We start from the raw sequence: 20,428 nt of genomic DNA on the forward strand, positions 1-20,428 counted from the left end.
TTTCATGAGTCTCTTCTGGTTCGATCATTTAAAAGCGTTGCAGCAGGTTGGAGTATTTAGTGCTCAGCTCGATGGAGAATATGTAAACCAGCTAAATTGGCAATACTTTTTTAATCCCCTATCTGGTTGTGTGTTATATCTAGAAAGAAACACTAACAGGTGAGTAAAAACACTGATATCTCATTAAAATGACACCTGTCTTGGGGTGAGATACATCATGCAGCAAGTGAACATTTGATGTGTTGTAAAGAGGAAAAATGGGCTAAGATTAAGGATAATGAATGGGTCAGAGCATCTCCAAAGCAGTGAGGAAAAGTGGTTCAAGGAAGGTGAAATGGCAACACTGATACACATTAGCAGGGTCAGTATATATTTGAGGGACTTTTGAAGTCCATGGGATATATCTTGCAAGGGCCTAAAATCAACATGGCCACCTATAACCAAATACCACATGGTATTTTTAGAGAAAATTCTTCTAAATATTATATATACAATTGAATAAAATTGAAATTTATTTATAAAGATATTGCAGTAAACCTGTTGACATGTGATAAATCCACACTTGACTCACACACTACTTTATATTAAATAACTCAGAAAACCTGGAGTCTGGCCAGTCTTTTCTTCAGGAGGAAATGACATCATGTGGAGCAGGTCATGTGATCTGGAATTAACACACTTCCTTGAGAGGTGTTTTTGTAATGGGTAACTTAGTTGAAAGTGATTTCTTAGACACAGATACAATTAGTTTTTTCCATATAAAATTTGATATAATGGCAAAAAAAGGAATATCTGTCATAATTATTTCAACTTCATAAAAACACAAAACAATTTTTGAATAAGCTCATTTTGTTACTGTTTAGCTAATTAGAAGGTGGTTGTTATTAAATTCGGACGGTTATTTAGTTGACATTTTAGTGATAGCCAGTCATTTTTTATTAATAAGTGATTGTTTCCATAATAAATAATTCTGGAATTTGTACAGACATGATCATAATGAACATAAAAAGCTTTTTTTTTTTTTTTTTTTTTTTTTTAACTTTTAATAAATATGTATGCAAGATATATCCCATGGACTTCAAAAGTCCCTCAATTATACATTGACCCAGATGGAGGAATCACCTCACCTCTTGCAGGACTTAAAGGATCTGCTGCTAACGTCTTGGTGCCTGATAATACAGGACATGTTAGGTGAACTTGTGAAGTCCAGCTCTCAATAGGTCAGAACTGTTCTGGCAGAAAGAAGGAGTCCAGCACAATGTTAGCAAGGTGGTTTTAATGTTCTGGCTGAACGATGTATGCTGTCATGAGTTGGGTTTTACTATAGCCTATTTATAATAGAAGTTGATATTCACTATTTCAGAAAATTACTTCACCTTCTGATGCTGGAGGCAGCAGATAGATTACACTAACTGGAACTGGAAATATATAAAATGCTAACCTGGTGCTAAAGGCTGTCAACCTTGCAGCACCTTTAAAGATGTGATCTCTTGTTTCCAAATTGTAGAAAAAAAAGTGTTAACAACAAAAAAAAGACTTTGACTTAAATCTTTCTGTTAATGCTAAAGTTTAACTCTTACAGGATTTTAAAAATGATCAAATAGAGACATTTTATGTAAACATAACACTTTCTCATGCTGAATTAGTCATTTTGTACAAATTCGATCTACTCCTGACCACTTTAAATTTATTTGGGCAGAAGTGAGTTCATATAACTAGAAGCCTATTTCTGCCACTGAAACAAAAGTAGAGGAGAATTAGGGCATGAAAAAAAAAATCATAACAAATCTAAATTAGAGAGTAAAACTCAATTTCTGATTGGCCTTTAGCATTTTTTGAACGTCGCTAACTTATTTTTTTTAATCCTTGGAAATCTATACATAGCTACACAAAAACAAAGGCTTTAAAATTTACTTAACTTCAGTCTTATCAATTGCTTGTTGGAACTGCAGTTTGTGCAATATCTGAGCTCAGTGTTCTCAAAAGTCACTTGTGATAAACTAGAGTTATAGTCGTTAATGCAGTGAAACTCAAACACTTTGATTACAGCAGTGTTCCTCATTATCGTCCTCAGCTGTACGTACAGTCTGTACGTAGAACAGTCAACAATCACTCAGTTTTGTTAGTGGAGAGTGTTGCTGTATTAAAGGACAGAGAACAGCGAGCTCAGAACAGCTTGTGCGGCTGAATGTGATCCAGTGAGCCCTGCAGGTGGTGGACAGAATAATAATAGCGCTGGCAGAGCCTTCACAGTAAACAGAAAACCATTACTGAGGGAAGAACTCAATTACGGTGCTGTGACTTCGTCTGTCGGGTTTTCACACACACATTCTGCGTGTTGGAATAAATACTAATGCAGCAAATGACAATAAATAAAGAAACCTGCAGTGATGGTACAGTGGTTTCTCAATCATCTTTAGACAAAACATTTGAATGACGTCACTTCACTATGGATTCTATGAAAATCTGATGGGAATTTTAACAGTTTGATGTTTTACAGACTGAAGAAGAAAAATGTAAAATAATAATGTCATAAATACACACTTAGTTTAAAAAAATATCTATTTTACTGGGTCAATATATAATTGAGGGACTTTTGAAGTCCATGGTATATATCTTGCATACATGTTTATAAAAAGTAAAAAAAAAAAAAAAAACTATTGTTTTTTTTTTATGTTCATTATCATCATGTCTTTACAAATTCCAGAATTATTAATTATGGAAACAATCACTCATGAATAAAAAAATGACTGGATATCACTAAAATGTTAACTAAATAACCATCCAAATTTATTAACAACCACCTTCTAATTAGCTAAACAGTAATTAAATGAGCTTATTCTAAAATAGTTTGCGATTGTTTTCTTTTTATTCAGTTGAGATAATCATGACAGATATTTCTTTTTTGACAATATATCAAATTTTATATGGAAAATAACTAATTGTATCTGTGTCCTAGAAATCACTTTCAACTAGTTACCCATTACAAAAACACCTCTCAAGGAAGTGTGTTAATTCCAGATCACATGACCTGCTCCACATGATGTCATTTCCTCCTGAAGAAAAGACTGAAAAGACTCCAAGGCTTTCTGACTTATTTAATAGAAAGTAGTGCGTGAGTCAAGTGTAGATTTATGGTATGTCAACAGGTTTACTACAATATCTTAATAAATAACTTTCAATTTTCCTCAATTGTATATATAATATTTAGAAGAATCTTGGTGTAAAAATACCACGTAGTGTTTTGTTATAGGCAGTCATGTTGATTTTAGGCCTGAAAACAACAAAAACGTTAACTATGTTACCTGTCAACTATGTTACAAAAAGTCCCACAATTATATATTGACCCTATTGATATTTACTATTTGCTCTTACTTTACAGCAGGGGTGTCAAACATGCGGCCCGCAGGCCAAAACTGGCCCACCAGAGGGTCCAATCCGGCCAGCTGGATGACTTTGTGAAGTGTCAGAATTAATGTTATTGAAATTGAACTTACTTTTCTAAAGAAATTTCAGGTTGTTCATGATGTTTTGTAGAAAGACAGCTCCTTAAATGTGAATATTTTCAGAATGGACTTTTTTTTTGCACAAAAACAAAGGACAAATTTGGAGTTGGGGTTATTTCGTGGTTTTTATGTTATGATTTTACTGGTCCAGCCCGTTTGAGATGAAATTGGGTTGAATGTGGCCCCTGAACTAAAAGGAGTTTGACACCCCTGACTTCAAGATTACGAAACTGGCTTGTCCTTGACAGGAATTTCTCAACAAAACCTCCATTTTTCAAATCTATGTTGCTAATTATTTGATCTATTCTTATATTTTCATACAAGAATGAAGAGAAAGCTCAAAGACAGATGAAGTGAGGAAGCGGTTGTGGAGAGTTGAAATGTAGGCCTGTGGTTTTTTAGGCAGCCAGCTACAGTTTGTGCTGACACACAAACAGTACAAACACACTGCAGTCACAAGCAAACTGTTTACATCTTACACACGCTTCCCCAACTGACCAAAAACAGTCAATAAGTTTCACATTGATCTCCGTTTTCACACAGGCACTCCACCTTTGGCAAACACACACTACAAACACGCCGCCCTGCACACAGACACACACCCAGCGGAGGTCAACAGCAGCACGGTGCAGCAGTGAAAGCAGGCAGGATTATGAGCTGAGCAAACAACACTCAGCTCTTCAGTTAGGAATCGCTAAACAGGAAACACTGCGTCTCAAGCTGGCAGCTGTTCGGGGCGCAGCAAAGGCCGACTTGTTGTCTCTATGCGCGTCTCGGAATAAGAGGCTTCACCTGCCTGTGTTTCACTTTCATCTCTTCTAGCGGGTGAATACAGACAAACAAATCATGGCAGAGAGGCATCAAAGTCGGGAGGGGGTTTCCATTTATTTCCATCATCAGACAGTAAATACAGCTGCTCTCTTCTCCATCTCTGAGTGTAAACTCTTCTACAGCGAGCCGAGGCTTGAATGCTTTCCTGAATCTTGTGTTTATGCGTCTATACTGGCTTCATGTTTATGTGTGTCCACTGTCATAACACTCACATCAGTACGATCACTCATGGATTACAATAAAGTTAAATCACTTATGGACAGTGCACACCGTCAATATGTGCGTCTTACAATAACACCATATTCAAAAACTAGCACATTTTGCATATTAAGCTTGCACATTAAGCTCTAGAAAATATTCACATACATTTACTGAGTTAATCTTAAACAGCACCAGAATATTGCATAAGTTTTTATAAAGACTGCATTTTAGGTTGTCAGTACCTACGTATTTGCATTGCAGTATACAGGTACTCAGTTATTGCTGGACATAAAGCTATTTAAATGTATTATTTGGGCTCGTTTGATACAGGGATTTATTCTACTGTGAAGTTTAATTCTCATGAATACAAAACGGGTAACAGACACATCGCCCCTGGACAACATTTCAGAAAGATCATGTATTTAAAAAAACTTTAGGAAAGGCTCCATTTCACTGACATATTCTGTTTAAATGTCAAGCACACCTTACATTTTTTAAAACATGTATCGAACATTTTCCAACACTTTGCCCAGGTGTGTTGTAGTATCAAAAGGTTTGAAGGGTTTTAACTTTCTGTGCGGATAGCTGATGGTGAAACAAGAAAAAATGCAGACAGAACATACTTAAATCACAACATAGAAAAACAAATTGCATATTTTTATATAGAAAAAGTGTCCAAAACAACACAGAAAGAAAGATCCTGAACTAATGAGACGGCCACTGATGGAAAGTGAATATTTTTTCCTCATCATCTCTCACCATCTTTAACTCTTTCCTCCCCCCTGTGGCTTCACCATCATCATCCTTGGTGTCTTTGGTCCATGTGCACAATGTCAAGATGGAATGTCAAAAATAAAGAAATAAACAAACAAACATGAACAGATGTTGTCGTTGCTATGGTGATGGAGGACAAATCCGCGGTTGTGTGTGGAAGGGTGTACAGCGGCCATAAATTAACTGAAAAACAATGACAAACAATAAAAAAAAAATAAATTAAATGAATAAACAACAACTTGACTGAAATAATAAATTAAACAGCAAAGATTCAGATTCTACTGACGACTAAGTAAGTAGCTTTAAAGCAAAGACATGCTGTGGTTAAAATAAAGACCGACACTTGTGTTAGTGAAAAGAAAACAAGAGTGAGTCATTCCAGCTACATTCAGTGTGATGCATCTGTCAGTATTTTCATTTTCAAACATCAGTCCTGAATGTAATCTGCAAAATACTTAAAAGCAGACAAATTAAAAGGAAACTGAGGATCTGCAATTTCAACAAAATCACAAAATGGAAGACGAGTTTCCCACAGCAGCACCAACTGCAATGTGTGTGAGTAGCCACAAGATGGAGCCAGAGATCTGCACTTTAACATTTCAAAACCTCACAGAGACGCTGAGGAGTCAACATAAAGACTATATTAACTGCAATTCATGCACAGTCCACACAACAACTTGACAATACATTTTGATGGTTATTTTCAACTTCTCAGACAGTTATTAGCTTCAGATACTCTAAATTTGATTTCAAATTCAACTTGCAGAGTTTTAAAACCTGCTTCAGGTGAGATAAAATATGTGATCCTACTGGAAAATTCAAAGGATGCTTTAAGAAATGGCTGCAAATGAATTTGGACATGACAAGAACATGGAAACCTGACCGCACATGTGTGACTGCTGCACAACTCATTCCAAAACCATGCGTATTAATAAGCAGCTACAACAGCCTCCGCTCTTCGGAGAAGGATTTCTACAAGCTTTTATAAGCCGGCTGCAGGGATTTGCTCCCATTCAACCACAAGATTATTGGTGAGGTCAGGCGCTAATGTTGGATGGTAAAGCCTAGCATATAGTCGGCATCTTATTCATCCAAAAAGACGTAGGGGGTGGAGGTCAAGGCAAGCTAACTGAAGGTCTTGCAGAGCAAACGGGGAAGGGCTAAACATACAATGCTGCAACTAGTTTCAAGAGCAGTATTACTACCTTAAATATCAATGTCTGCTGGAGCATTAAGATTTCTATTAAATGGAACTGAAGTTCCAAACCCAAGCTAGTAAACAAGTATGTGGACAGGCCTGTCTACAAATAGCTGAAGGTTCCTGAATGCATCTTTAGTCAATGATAAAAACAGGACAAATGGAAACTGGATTTCTTTCAAAATGTATTTTCCAAAAACTGAAAATCTGTGTTCCCAGCTGATACCAATACTGAAAAAAATATGGCTCTAGACACCACAGATAATTTGCTATTTACATTTTTAATTTGTTTCTCTACTAGTCTCCTATCTGCTCAGTTCAGTCTGATTTTTTGTCATGTGACTGTTCATCAGAGCTGAGAGTTTAGAGAGTTAAAGAAGGAACATATAAAACTATTCCTGTTGAGATTTGACAAGAAAGTAAATGCAACACAGTGATAGGTTACTTGCTGATGATTACTCAACCTGCTATTCATCTCTGCTATAAGAAATTTTAAAAAGTGTGCTGTACATGATTTGTAGTTAATGAGCTCCAACATGAAAAGCCAGCTTTTATACCTGTGCCACTGTAACCGCACAGTGCACACCATTAGCATAGCATTGTTGAAAATCAGCTTTGCCGTGCCTGAGCTGAATCCTGCATCACCTATTTAAAAGCTTTTTACTGCCTCAGAGAGCGAGTACACCGCCTCCTCCCTGAGTATCCTGAATAATTAGAGCGAGGCAAAAGGAGAGAGTGAAAGCACAGGAAATGTTAAGCTTGGGCAGGACAAAAAGGGGAAGAAGTTTCCTTAACATATGCCAAGCTTTTATAATAGCTGACATGCTTGTGTGTTGGAGACAGATCGACAACAGCAGAGCGCACACTATTAAAGGCTCATTAAGAAGACACTTTGCCACGGGACTTAGCAGAATGCAAACATCCTGCTTAACAGGGTTATATAGAAAAACCAGAAGCAGGTAAGGCAAATGGACAAAAGGGCCAGCATTTCAAGACTGAAGGCGAAAGGATTACTTAAAGAAAGGGTTAGGAAAAGCAGCTTCCTGTAATGGAAGGAAGAATGAGGGCAGTGAGTGATAGAAAGGAGGGAATGCCTTACTTTTTCTTGTCCTTGTCTTTCTTGAGGGGCTGAGATAAGGACAGCGTCTCAGCTGCCACCTTCTTCCTGTTGAAGGCGTTCATCTCCTCCTCCAGGTCTCTTCGCTTCTCCTCCACCTTTCTTTTCTCCTCCTGGTGCATCCGCTTCAGCTGCTCAAACTTGTCGTGCAGCTGAGAGGGAGGAGACGAGTCAACGGACAGACAGGACGAGGACGGAAAGATTTGAAAACAGAGTGGCCAAGAAAAGACACAGAGAAATTAGAAGAGGAACACAAATATGTCTCTGAATTTTATTTATCACTGCACTGATCAACACCTTTAACACCATAAAAGTTGTTGATCATGTGGGCAAACCCACAGAGAGTCTGCCTCTAGTTCTGCAGCCCTACGTAGCCTTTTTGTCTGTTTTAGATCTTTGTGTCGGTTTTCCGGCCAGCAGTTCTGCACAGCCATACAAAAAACATGTAAACTCCACACAAACCCTAACCAGCTCTGAGATTCAAACCCAGGATTTTCTAGCTGTAAAGTGACAGTACCAGCATGTGGTCAGCAGGCAGCTTTTTCCAGAAAAATGTTTTCAAAATGCCACTACTTGATGTTGAATAAAAGCTGAACACCTGGCTAGTAAAGGGCTTGTAGAGACAAAAACAGAGCTACAGTTTTGTCAATATATTTGGTAGCCTGCAATGTGGGGCTTGTAGGGAACATTGGTAAAATGCAGTGTCTGTCCATAACAAAAATGGTCAGCAAGTGGTGTGTTTTGCCTGTGATAAGGTAAGAGGTGTGACCAGTGAAAAGGTTAGTCTATAGTCCTGCTGAAAGAAACCCCATTAAGTGCAGTATCTGTTGAAAGTCTTTCTGAAAATTATTGATTCAACTGTAGTATAACTGTGGAGGATGTAAGTTTTGATGTTGCTGAACTTTACTAGCTAAACTGTATAGAGGGTAGTGAAGTAAAAGCAGGGACTACGTAGATCGGCACATTCTAGAGGAAGCAATGGTTCAGATTTCTGGTGTAAAGAGATCTCTTACTTTTTTCCATTCTATTTTTATGGCATTATATAGTGGATGAGTGGACACTCAAATAAACTGGAAGAGTAAATGCTGAGCTCTATAGGGACGTATATATAGAGAGAGGGAATATTCTTAGGTATCCATAGCAACATCACATGCTACAGTTGGTACAGATGAGCCACGTCTCGCTGATTAGCTGATTTTCTAAATTTAAACACAGTTTCTTACCTTCACTTCATCTGCTACTTTAGATATACAGAAACTACAACTATATGAATTAAATTTCAGTTTTATATGTCATATATTGTACTGATTACGTTGATTAAAATCATGTAAAATCGTAGTGCTGCCCTGAATGTGTTATGTTGTGTGGAAACTCAACAGACAGCAATGTTACTGCACTACACAATACGCAGTGTTCTCCATCAGACAGCACAGGCATGTTTCTTCTCCAATGTGATCAAATTCTGACCTTCTGTACAAAGAAAGCACCATTCAAGTTGAATATGCTCATTTAAAATCAAATATAGTGTAAAAATATAGCTAATTTGTCAAGACTGACCTCTCTCTCCTTTTCTTTTAGTTCTGCTTCCGTCTCTTTTACTTTGTTGACAAACATTTGTCGCATTTCTTCCTCTTTGCGCTGCAGGTCGCCCAAAAACTCTTTCCTCTTGGCCTCATACGTTTCTTGAAGACTGCCGAGAAGAGAGAGTCAAAACAGATAAAAATAGATGATTGTCTGCAAACAATAGAGGCTTTCCCTGCTGTTGACAGACAAGTATCTCTGTGGTTGTGAAGCTTGTGTGTGCATGAGTTTGCACATTTTCACTCTACCCACACAGTGTGTGTGTGTGTCTACTTTGTCCACTCTACCTGAACGGCTGGCTGTCAGGATCTGTATCTTTGAAGCCCATCTCCTCCAGCTTACAGCGCCGGTACAGCTCGTAGTGGCGGGCATGTGTCTGCTCCCTCAGATCCTCCATGTTGACCCTGATCAGCATCTCTCTGAGTTTTACAAAGTCGCAGTGGCTCTCGTTCTCAACTAAAGAAAAAAAAAAGAACATATACCACGTTTAGGACAGCAATGCCTATCCAGGCGATTGTCTTAATTACTTTGCCATAATGGACAGCATAGGTGTTGAAAAATTGGTTTTCATTGTTCTAATGAGCGTGTTAGACTCAGAAATGTGCAGTCATGTCTCGTTCCAAAATTCAGTCTTTGCTTCTCGCCGCCACTGGGTGCTTGGCTGTCACTGTCCCTACTTTTAACTTATTCTAACACTCCATCTGTCATGCTGTTAACCCTCCCTTTATCTTAAAAGCAGGAAATCATATCACATCTCGACAGGAATGTGAAGCAGTCTGCACAGAATACACCAGAGCCTTAGCAGTTGACTTTTGCATACAAATATAAATACTACTCTCTGTGATTAAACACAATCCATTGCTTTTTAAATCCACTGTATTTTTTACATTTTTCATGTTCAGTTTGTCAACTAGAGTGAACTCTTACCAGCTTCACTAAAGTTTCATGTCTGAGTGAGTGTCACAGTTAAATGACTTCATGGTGGGGAAAGGGCAGGAAGTGTTTCCTGCCTGACAGACTGACAGCGGGTGGGTGGGAGGGTTTGCCCTGGGCGTCATTCTCATTCTCTTCAAGCCTTTACCGGTAGGTCACTTTAGTCCATCACCAGAAAATGTTCCGGAAATTACAAAGTTTTTTTTCCTTTTCAAATTAACACCAGAGCTAAGGTCAGTAAAGGAAGAAAAACCTGACATGGACTGAAATCGTCTGTACAGTGAATCTGTTTCTATGCTGGATTTAAAAAAACGGGATAATGATATCTTAATGCACAAATAGCAAATAGTCAGTCATAGTGTCCACAAAGTTAAAGTGAAGACTTTTTAGGACCTTTTCAATAGCACATATAAAACGTAATACTTGTTTCATGATCCAAACCAACCAATAAAAAGCAATACATCCATTTAAGCCTTTTTTTGCCACAGGTTTATTGTTGCCAAGTGAAAACCCACAAAGAAGGATTAAAAGCCCAACAATAATCCAAAAAATAAATACTTAGAAATAACATTACCACTTATGGCAGGCAATAGAACATATTAAATACCTTCTCATTCCTTTTTTGTTGTTTTTAAGGAAACTAAATGCTGCTTTTTAGGACTTTTCAAAACGTGTGTAGCCAGGATTGTTTCTGCAGGCTTGTATTCAACAGCATTCTCATCAGGAAAAAAAAATATCACTCCTTCATTTTCCTTGATAATACCTTCAGAGTCTAAATGGAAACTTGGAAAACTGCTAGTTATTTGTTGCTCTATCACCCACAATTTTCAAATTATAGCCAAACTTCTGCAAAGTAATAATCATATGAAGCACCACAAAGAGCAGCTGTGGTCCAGAGCATAACTTGATACATTAGTCGACTAATGTTGGAAAAACTACAAAACCACAAAGGCACTATAAAAGACTGACTCAGTAAGACAGATGTGTTGGAAGCTAATGTCATCAACCTGTTGGCAAAACTCAGGTAGATGCTCCAAAGATGACTTCAGTTGTCCTACATCTGGTGTGTGTGCTGGCCAAGGCCACGTGCAGAACGAAGGCACGTGGCCTCTCAGGTACTGCCATGAATCCCAGCATAGCAGCAGCAGGTCATGGAATGTATGTTGTGTTTAAATACCACCACAAGCTGTGAGCTTTGAGAATGTAAAGACAACAACAGTGACATTCAAAAGGACCAATTAGCGCAGCCTTTAGCTCTCCATGATGGAAAATAATGGGAAAACGCCTGCAGTGCATGATAGCGAACCAGTGTCGCATAACAAAAATGCAACACAACAGTGACAGTGTCTGGAGGACCCGAACATCTCGGCCAAAAGAAAAAAAAACTAAACAAAACATAAGCCTGTGCCCTTATTAGACTGGAACAAAAACACAAGTGAATAACCACTAACTCGCCCTTCTTTACTTTAACAGTTTTGAAGGCCAAAATGAATTTTAAAAAATGTAAAACAGTAGTGGTGATGCAGCTGTATGAATCAGCAACTCATATTTTTTTGCTCAAATCTGGTGGTTAACCACACACATCATTAGTGGAAGAACAGGAGTTTAAAAAAAGAAACGAACAGATCTTTGGGGCTGCATCCAGGCTACTGAAATTGCCTGTTCATTTGGCATCTAATAGTCTCTCTGTACTGGACCCCTGCTGAGGGCTGAATGAAGGCCAATTCTCTGACTGACTGCAGCATTGAGCCCTTAAGATATCTGAACACAGAGCTCTACTGACAAACAGACACACGCACTCACATGAAAACACAAACATACAAGCAGAGGAGAACAGAGACATGGCTGACAATAAATGTACAGTTATCAAACATAAATTAATATAGAGACCGCAAATAGCATGTTGACTCACTGAACATCAAAATGAACCATTTGTCCTCAAGCTGATCATCTGCTCCTGTATGTTTGATAAGGCTAAGGCATACTTTACAAATACAATTACATAAAACAATAAAAACAGTCACTCTAAAGCTATGTTGTATATAGTGTTATTAAATCTGGTAGTTTTGTCTAAGATTTTAGCAAAATATACAGAAGATATGTCATAAAGAAGTGACTATTTCACATTAGTTAGTAGTCATTTCTATGGTTGGTCTGTCTTAATCCATGCAGACCTTTGGAGCATGAACTCCTAAAACCTTTTACTCTCCAGTTTACTCTCATTGCCCTTGTACAGTGTATGGATGATGGAGTGTCCCTGAGGGTCATGGTTTATTCTCTGCCTGCCCTTGGTTTTTACTCATGCACAAAGCTGCTGAGGACACATTCATCTATCCTATAATTACAGAGGACGCACGGATGACAGATGGGTTCTCATTAGTTGACAAGTACGCTGATTAATAACCCAACCTATGGCTGAGCATTCATTCAATATCATCATTTAGCTGCTCTCAGTGAAATTATGCCAACATGTTATTACATAACTGAATAAAATACAATTGTATTAGTAACAGTAATCAAATAAAAGCAAAAAACTAACAAAACAAATTGATGTTTTGATATGCATGAAAAAAAAATCCTGAGATGTAATGTCTAAACATACTCAAGACCTTGTTTTTATGTGATTTTGGGGGGGGTGTATTTGCAATATTGATAACAGAAACATGTTTTTTAATCCTCTGCTTTATTCCAACCACAAGAACCAGCCTAAATTTACTTCCCAAAATGAAAACAACTGAGAATCAAATGCAAAGTCAGTGCTGCCTGACATTCATGTTCACATACAAGCACCTACTGCAACATGTGTGCACAGTGGAACAAACACACAAAAGCCTGCAGAGAAGAAACACCAGGGGTCTGCTATATGTCACAGATGTCTGGAGTTCACAGATAACAGAGCAATAAGATCCAGAGGGAAGATAAACACAGACACACTGAGCCCCTCTTCAATTACTCCTTTTGTCAGTAGACAGTCCTTCCTCTGTCTTTCTTCAAGTCAATGGAAATTTCTCATGACTCCTCAAGAGGTTACCATAACCCATCTATATGACATCTGGCAACCACAAACTGTTTCCACTGACAGAGACCCTCCTTTCAGTCAGCGACTTTTGTACAACACAGAGACTTCTGTCCTCCTCTGAATGTGTCTTCAGATACTGTAACAGTGTGTTGTGTCTCCGATGCACCATCAGCGTGGAAACAGGCCTGTCTAAAAAGGGGAGTAGTTTTCTTTTATTAGATCTCATCAGTCCACACTTTTGTTGTGAGCCAGAGATAGATGATAGATAAGATAGTTAGATGCAGAAAACAACGAAACAGAAGAACAAAAAATAAAGATGCATATGGACTTTTGGATCTTACATGATTTTTCCCCGTACGGCATACCCTTAGTTGTTTACTATGAATAATACAGCAGCCTTATCCAAGCGAATAATCATAATTTTAGAGATGGCTCTGCTTTACTCCGAAGTTTACCTACATGACTGGGGTAAACAAAGCTTCACCATTTGAGAAAAATTACAAATGTACAGTAAGCTACATTTTCTATTTTTCCACTGGGGAAACCCTATTCAACTTTTATAAACAGATTAGATGCCGACTGATGTAACAAGTGGCCGGAATTAAGGGCCAGTATTGGCCTATCAAAGATATGTCAGTATCAGTATATATGTCATCTGATATGCGGGTTAATTTTTTTTTATTCATAATTTAGAATTCATGTCAACACACACTTTGTCCAGCAGAATGTGCTCACTTCCTATTTTCTTCTTATTTTCTTCAACACTGTCCGCAGCAGTAGAGTAGTAGAGTACATATCAATATCAGCAGTGTTGGTGCAGAGTAAGGAGGTGTCTTCACGGTAAACTGCAAACTAGTTAGTACAATATGTTGCTGGCAAAAATTAAGTACTGATCCGGCTCTAATATAAATATTTGATAAAGTATTTATAACACAGTATAATGCAAATATGAACAGATATAAGGACATATTAGACTGCATTATCTCTTTATGCACCTCCACCTATGGGTGACTACAGAAAGCAATAAAATTACACAACACATTTTTACCACAGTCATTTAATTGAAAGTAGACATATGTGTTTATTACCTATTTTCTACTCATTGTTTCTGTGACCCCTGTGTATTTAGGAGCATTCTCATCTAAACTCTTTTTTAGTAGCCACCTGTTAACTGCTGGTGGAGACTGATAACATATGAGAAACATCTGTTATGATGTGGGGAAAAACCCAAAGACATGTGCTCAGAGTAAAGCTGAGATAAGTTTTCTTCTGGACAGCACTAATCTGTCTTTTACTAGACAGGACTGTAGCCTCATAGAGACTGACGGAGTCCAGAGGAGTCTGTCCCCCAGGAGACACACACACAGCAGGCTTTATAAATAACCAAAGAGAGTCCTCTGAGGGTTGGGGAATGAGAGTGGTCAGTGGATAACAGCGAGAGGAAAGGAATAGAGTGCGAGCAAGAGAGCAATAAACCAAAGAGGAAGGAAGAAGGGAGGGATGGAGGGAGGAAAGAATGAAGGGAGGGAGGAAAGAATGAAGGGAGGGAGGGTGGGGGAGAGAGAGAAAGGCAGCTCTCTGACAGGATAACTCCCATGTGAGTGGTAATATTCTCACAGCACAGCCCTGTGTGACATTATTAAATTAAACTGTTTACCATCATTGACAACCACAGAGGAATGATCTGTGGGAAACAAAATTCCCAAGAAACCACACACAAGACAAGAGGTGACATCTCCATGGGCAATGCATGCAAGTCAACTTACAGCCCTACGAGCATGCTGTGCACATACTGGAATATATGGTGCATAAAGAAAGGACAACAATAACAATATACATATCACAAGTGCACTCAGACAAACACTGGCAGCTCTGCAAAACAATCTTCACCCACTCGTCCTTTATTTCAATGTCACTCTGCATGAAGTCACGCTTTCATCTGCGGAGGGCATGCTGCATTAACAGGGCGGGTATAAATAAATAAGCAAACTGTCAGATGCACTCGTCACTCCACCATGACCAGGGAACATCTTTCATCAAGGATACTGACAGACACTGGGCTGTTGAGCAAAGTACCCTCCAAACAACAGGCCTGTCCATTACACCAGTTCCTACATTGCTTTTACTTATTGATGAATGTAATGATGTGTTTTGACTGACAAAGATAATTCATTTGTGATGATATATATAAAGGAAAACTTAGCAAGTGTGACATTTTTGTAAAAAAAAATATCAAAATAGTTGCAGATTTTTTTTTGCAATGGATCATTACTGTAGCTGTAGTTTTTGGGTTCTTCGGATGCCTCTCAGTTAGGCAGGACATCCGCATGAACACCAAAACACAACTGTATCCACTTTTAGACACTTTCAGAAAAAACAACCACTATGAATGCAAACCCATACAATGGCAATATAAAGACGGGTCAAGTACTGACACAGTGCCTTGGCTGTCTGAGAAGTATTTAAGTGCAAATATCTCACATTAAACAGTCAGTGTGCATATGAAGTAGCCAGCATTGTCACCTTTAAGGATGTCAGAAACTAGTTAGCATACAAACTATTTTTAACTCGCTAAAGGTTTTAAGCTGTCAAACGTGTCACCTCCTAGTGGCACAACTACAGGAAACTACAGTTCAAGACCTCTTCGTTGCTTCATGACAGACAAGAGAAGTCATGACTTAACAGCTTCTTTAAAGTTAGTGACTACGATGAGGCGGTAGAGTGATAATTAAACGCCACACAATGGAATTAACTCATTATATTGGCTCTTTTTCTCTATGTGCAAGCTATTTTTTCTCTGCCAACTAACTTTTGAGATTTGTTAATGAAATTGTGCTATGATAATAATCCACTTTAGCCCTTTGACTTGTCGCTCTGTCCATGTATTAATTCTGTAGCAGCCTGGAGATTGGAGTTAAACCACAACTGTCCCCTTAAGGTAACGTTGGCTTGTGAAACACAAACAGACACATTGTGATTGACTTTCTTGTGAACCGTTCTCACCTTGCACAACACCCCAGGGGTACTGTCTGGCCCTCACTGTTTTGTTCCCCACTTTGACCTCTTCCACGCTCCCAACCACAGCAAATGGCAGATGAGCCTGCACAGAAAAAGCGGTTAGAGCGTTAAAAAGTGCAAGAGTTTCAGTTGTAATCAGAGCGATAACCAGGGGCCTCATTCCTGGCTTTATCCATCCTCTGGATTACACTTTCTTAGAGAGCTGCTTTCCTGTTTACTTCGTGCCAATATACGTCACAGCGCAGTAACTGTTTTGCAAGTAAATTTTCACTAGCTTGTTGTGTAGAACTTAATAAAAACGAAACAAAAAGAGTAACAATTTAAACTTGTTTCAATTTGTTTGCCGACTCTCTTATCTTTCACAACCAGACCACACCAGAGCGGAGTGTAACCATGTTTATATACGAGCTACACCAGAGGTCTGTTTTAAGTTTAACATGTGGCTCAGTTGGGGCTGAGAAGCCCATTTTATTTAAGTGATTAAACACACACACACACACACACTTTATTATTGCTCTCAGAGCGCCTACGCCTCGTTAAGACCAACAGTGGGGCATCATAGGGGAAACATTGCCCAACACGCTACCTCAAAAATTAGATGGTGAGTTGAAAGCAGCTGGCGGGTTGCAGCACAGAGGAACAAGCTGGTGAGTGTGGGCGCTGATGTAACTGACTATGAATAGAGCGGGATACTGTACAAGGACAGTGCCTCAGAGAACCAAATGCAGTCTTATTTATCCAAAGACAATTTACCACTTGGGCATTTTTACGTGTGTGGGTGTGTGTCTGAACACTGAATATATCATCAGTAATATCATTTTTAGAGGAAAATGCATTTGTGCCTGCACAAAAGTCACTAGTTTATGTTTATTTATATTGCAGCATGCAGAATTTGTAAAGTACAAATGAACTTTTTTTGAGATAAGGAAAATATATAAGCAAATTGACAAAGCCTGTCAAAGGAAAGTTTGTGCTGTTATCAAGTTCAGACACTTCTTATAAGGTAAGAAGTAATGGGACATATGTTAAGCATAAAACTATGTTTAATGGGTATATAAACTACAAGTGCAAGCGCAGGCTGAAGGGAATCAAGTATCTGCACTTTTTTTTTTTGATTTTTTCAAGTAAACAGTCCTAGATTTGTGGGATTTCAAAGTATCTACATGAAAAAAGCATTCATTTTCAGCGTATGTTTAAAGCAAACATCATCATATGCTGCCGTTACCAGATGTGTAACACATGTGGTGCTAAAAATGCACAGTCAACAGGCACGCAGATATTTAACCCTACAATACTAAAATAAGTATCACAGCCTTTTTTTTCCCCAACATGTCAACACCAACATCAGTTTAGGCATATGTTAGCATCTACAGTAAGTGAATGAGAATACTAGTGACTTACGTTCATGGAAGCATTGATCTCGCTCACAGCTTCATCATCTGTAGGGAACTGATAGATCTGGACGCCGTTGCTCACCAGCTCACTCATAATCTTTATTTTGAATTTATGGAGCTCGCTCTTGGAGATTGTGTCCGCTTTGGCAATGATGGGAATTATGTTGACCTAAGGAAAACGGTGAGAAAGAAATGCAAGTAGTGGGGTTAAATATGTGGAGCATCGCAGTGTTCTTGGTTTTACAGTTGAGTCTGCCAAAAATGCTGATGCATTCTTGTACTGAAAGCTGCTTGTGTTGTGCATTACAGAATTCATTATGTAATGGTCTGGTCTGACATGCATCTTCTTGCCTAATGATGATCACTTCTGACAGAACAAAACGTATCTGTTAAGCTCAGAGGAGTAAGATAGGAAGATGCTAAAGGAATCTATGAAATGTTTCTAGTGAATTACAGATTGCTCAGTTGACTTCTTTTCATTAGTACTTCATGAACAAACACTGTAAAAAAGCTCGATTAAACACACTGAAGTTATAAATGGTTGTGGAAGCATACAAGACAATACGCAGGAAAACTGAACGCTGATGAAGCTCAGTCCCAACAGATACATTAAACAAAGAGCGATTATGAAAACAAACTAAGCTCCATTTACAATCACCAGCATATGTGCAGAAATAAACACCGTTCATCTACATTCCTCCGTACGACTGCATTACCCAAATCACCAACTGGGAAGATGCGGTGGACTCCCACAGTTTCAATCATCAATTCCACAATGTGCCTCTGAGCAAAGAGCCAGAGCTTGTTAGGAGTCAAATTACAACCTCATCATACTTTACTGGATCATTAATTTGCAGCAGGGCAGCCACTATCATGCTTTAACCCTTATTTAAGAAACCATGTTCACTAATCGCTATCCAGCAGCCTTGTATGGCCACTGAAGCAGATGGAACTTAATGGTCATTGAGGAAGGAGGGGACAGTCATATTTGTTCCCTTCCCACAACTGGGTTTTCCCAGCTGACCAAAGAGCAGTCCCAAATAGTTCCTGGTGTTTGTTCTGAACAACTGGGAACACCAGCTGTAGCCACATTAAAGCAGTTCACATGTAAGATAATCACTGCAAAAAAACAGCTTGATATTTGTGGCACTGTATGCTTTAATCTTACGACAAATATATATGTGAACGTGTTCAGTAGATATAAAAACCATACTGAGCCTCTAAATATTTATAGAGTACTGCGGGGAACAATTAGCTGCTCAGCTAAATTTTCAGAATTAACATTCTCATAATGTGGAGACTTTGGTGAAAGTAAACAGGAAGTACAATGGTGCTATGGTGTCACTTACTTAGCTTTTTTAACCTATATTTACTTAATAATTGCCACCATTAAAAGTACACCAGAGTAACTGCTGGGATATCCAATTTGCAGTGGTAACAGTAATGTGCCCACAGCAGTTACTGGATTACTGATTCCAAAAAAGTTAAAAATATGATGATTCTCTGGCAATTTCTAGAGTCTTTTTTCTCTGACTTCTAAGCTGGTTTATGGTCATTTATGGATAATGATATCCTTGGAGAGTGTAAAGTCACATTAAATCTAAAAATACATGCATTACGTCTTAGGTCAGCAAATTGCAGTAATCAGGCAGCACGGGTTTTAAAGCAGCTCCATATGCTGGTCTTGTTGGTAACTAGGCCAAACTGGAACAACTAACCCCCTATTGTTACAGAACATCGACATGTAACTGTCCCCTCCGTGCCTCCCCTTCAACTCAACTTCACTTTGAAAATCTCTGATCTGTGGCAAACTGGCCAAACAATCTAAACCAGAAACAGAAAGAGCAAGAAGGAAAATATCATATGACTCAAATGACATGACTGATTGTAGTGCAAACTGTGGGACATTTTAAAGGTTAGCAGGAAATATCAATCCTTATTTGCCAAATGGCCGCAGCAAACTGAATAATCTACATCCAAATATCTGATAATTAAAGGGTAATAATTTCCTCCCATTCAAAAAAAATAAGTCTTGATTTAAAATAAAGCAGGCCTCTTTCAGACTCTTATCTCTTTTCCTGCCTTCGTCCACCAAAAGTCACATTCCCTCTGCTGGGCCTTCAACCATCATCTGTAAGGAGGGGTGATTTGTACCCCATTTACAAGAAAAACACCATTGTCTGGGTTTGACAGCAAAATCTACAGACTGAGGGAAAGGCTGTTTCTGGTCCATTTCCCTAGTTTTTCCTGTGACAGGGCGATCTGGCAGAAAAGACAGCTCTGTTCATTTATCTTTGGTTTCCAGATAAAACTTGATATTTACAATACTACTTTCTGACATAACTAGAACTGCACAGAAAGCAAAAATGTGACTGTGGATGGTATTTTAGCTCCCATTAAATGAGTCTCAATGAAATATATGCATGACAAACAGAATGTAACACTTGTTTGATTAATTACAGTACGAAACAATAAGTTGAGTAATTGATTGTCATAAATTAATCACCATCAATTTGATAATCATTTTCATTTTTCGCTTTCAAATGCGAACATTGGCTGAACTTCTCAGCTGTATATCTGCACAGATTTTGGTTGTGGACTGAAAGTGAGATTAAACAAAAAACTGAAGCTGCCACTTTGGTGTCTGGAAACTTATGACGTTCATTTTTAATTATTTTTGGCATTTGAAAGGCCAGACGGAATCAGTTAGTTGAAAAATAGACAGTACAATGAAATGACTCATTGAATTGAAAATAACTCATCATGAAAGCACAAATTTATTTGTAAATTGGCTGGGCCTTTGCCTTGTCTGGTGGAAGCAAAGCAGGTAATTTCTGTGGTAACCCTGCAAACATA

The 20,428-nt window shown here is 38.4% G+C and overlaps 1 protein-coding gene across 2 annotated transcripts in view; it reads right to left on the reverse strand.

Annotated features, from left to right (window-relative positions):
* septin8a (septin 8a) overlaps window positions 1-20,428 on the reverse strand; it is a 43,762-nt gene that overhangs the window by 6,469 nt on the left and 16,865 nt on the right. Inside the window, exons 5-10 of one of the 2 annotated variants that reach the window (XM_023286876.3) lie at window positions 17,580-17,741; window positions 16,164-16,260; window positions 9,496-9,664; window positions 9,185-9,317; window positions 7,610-7,779; window positions 4,373-5,495 (exon numbers count right to left, since the gene is read on the reverse strand). In XM_023286876.3, the coding sequence (XP_023142644.1) occupies window positions 5,492-5,495; window positions 7,610-7,779; window positions 9,185-9,317; window positions 9,496-9,664; window positions 16,164-16,260; window positions 17,580-17,741 (735 nt within the window). In that variant the 3' untranslated portion in view covers window positions 4,373-5,491. Of the gene's footprint in view, window positions 1-4,372; window positions 5,496-7,609; window positions 7,780-9,184; window positions 9,318-9,495; window positions 9,665-16,163; window positions 16,261-17,579; window positions 17,742-20,428 lie in introns of those variants that run through there. The other variant, XM_023286875.3, reaches the window with a different exon arrangement.

The sequence above is a fragment of the Amphiprion ocellaris genome, chromosome 14, assembly GCF_022539595.1.
Source record: "Amphiprion ocellaris isolate individual 3 ecotype Okinawa chromosome 14, ASM2253959v1, whole genome shotgun sequence".
NCBI lineage: Eukaryota > Metazoa > Chordata > Actinopteri > Pomacentridae > Amphiprion > Amphiprion ocellaris.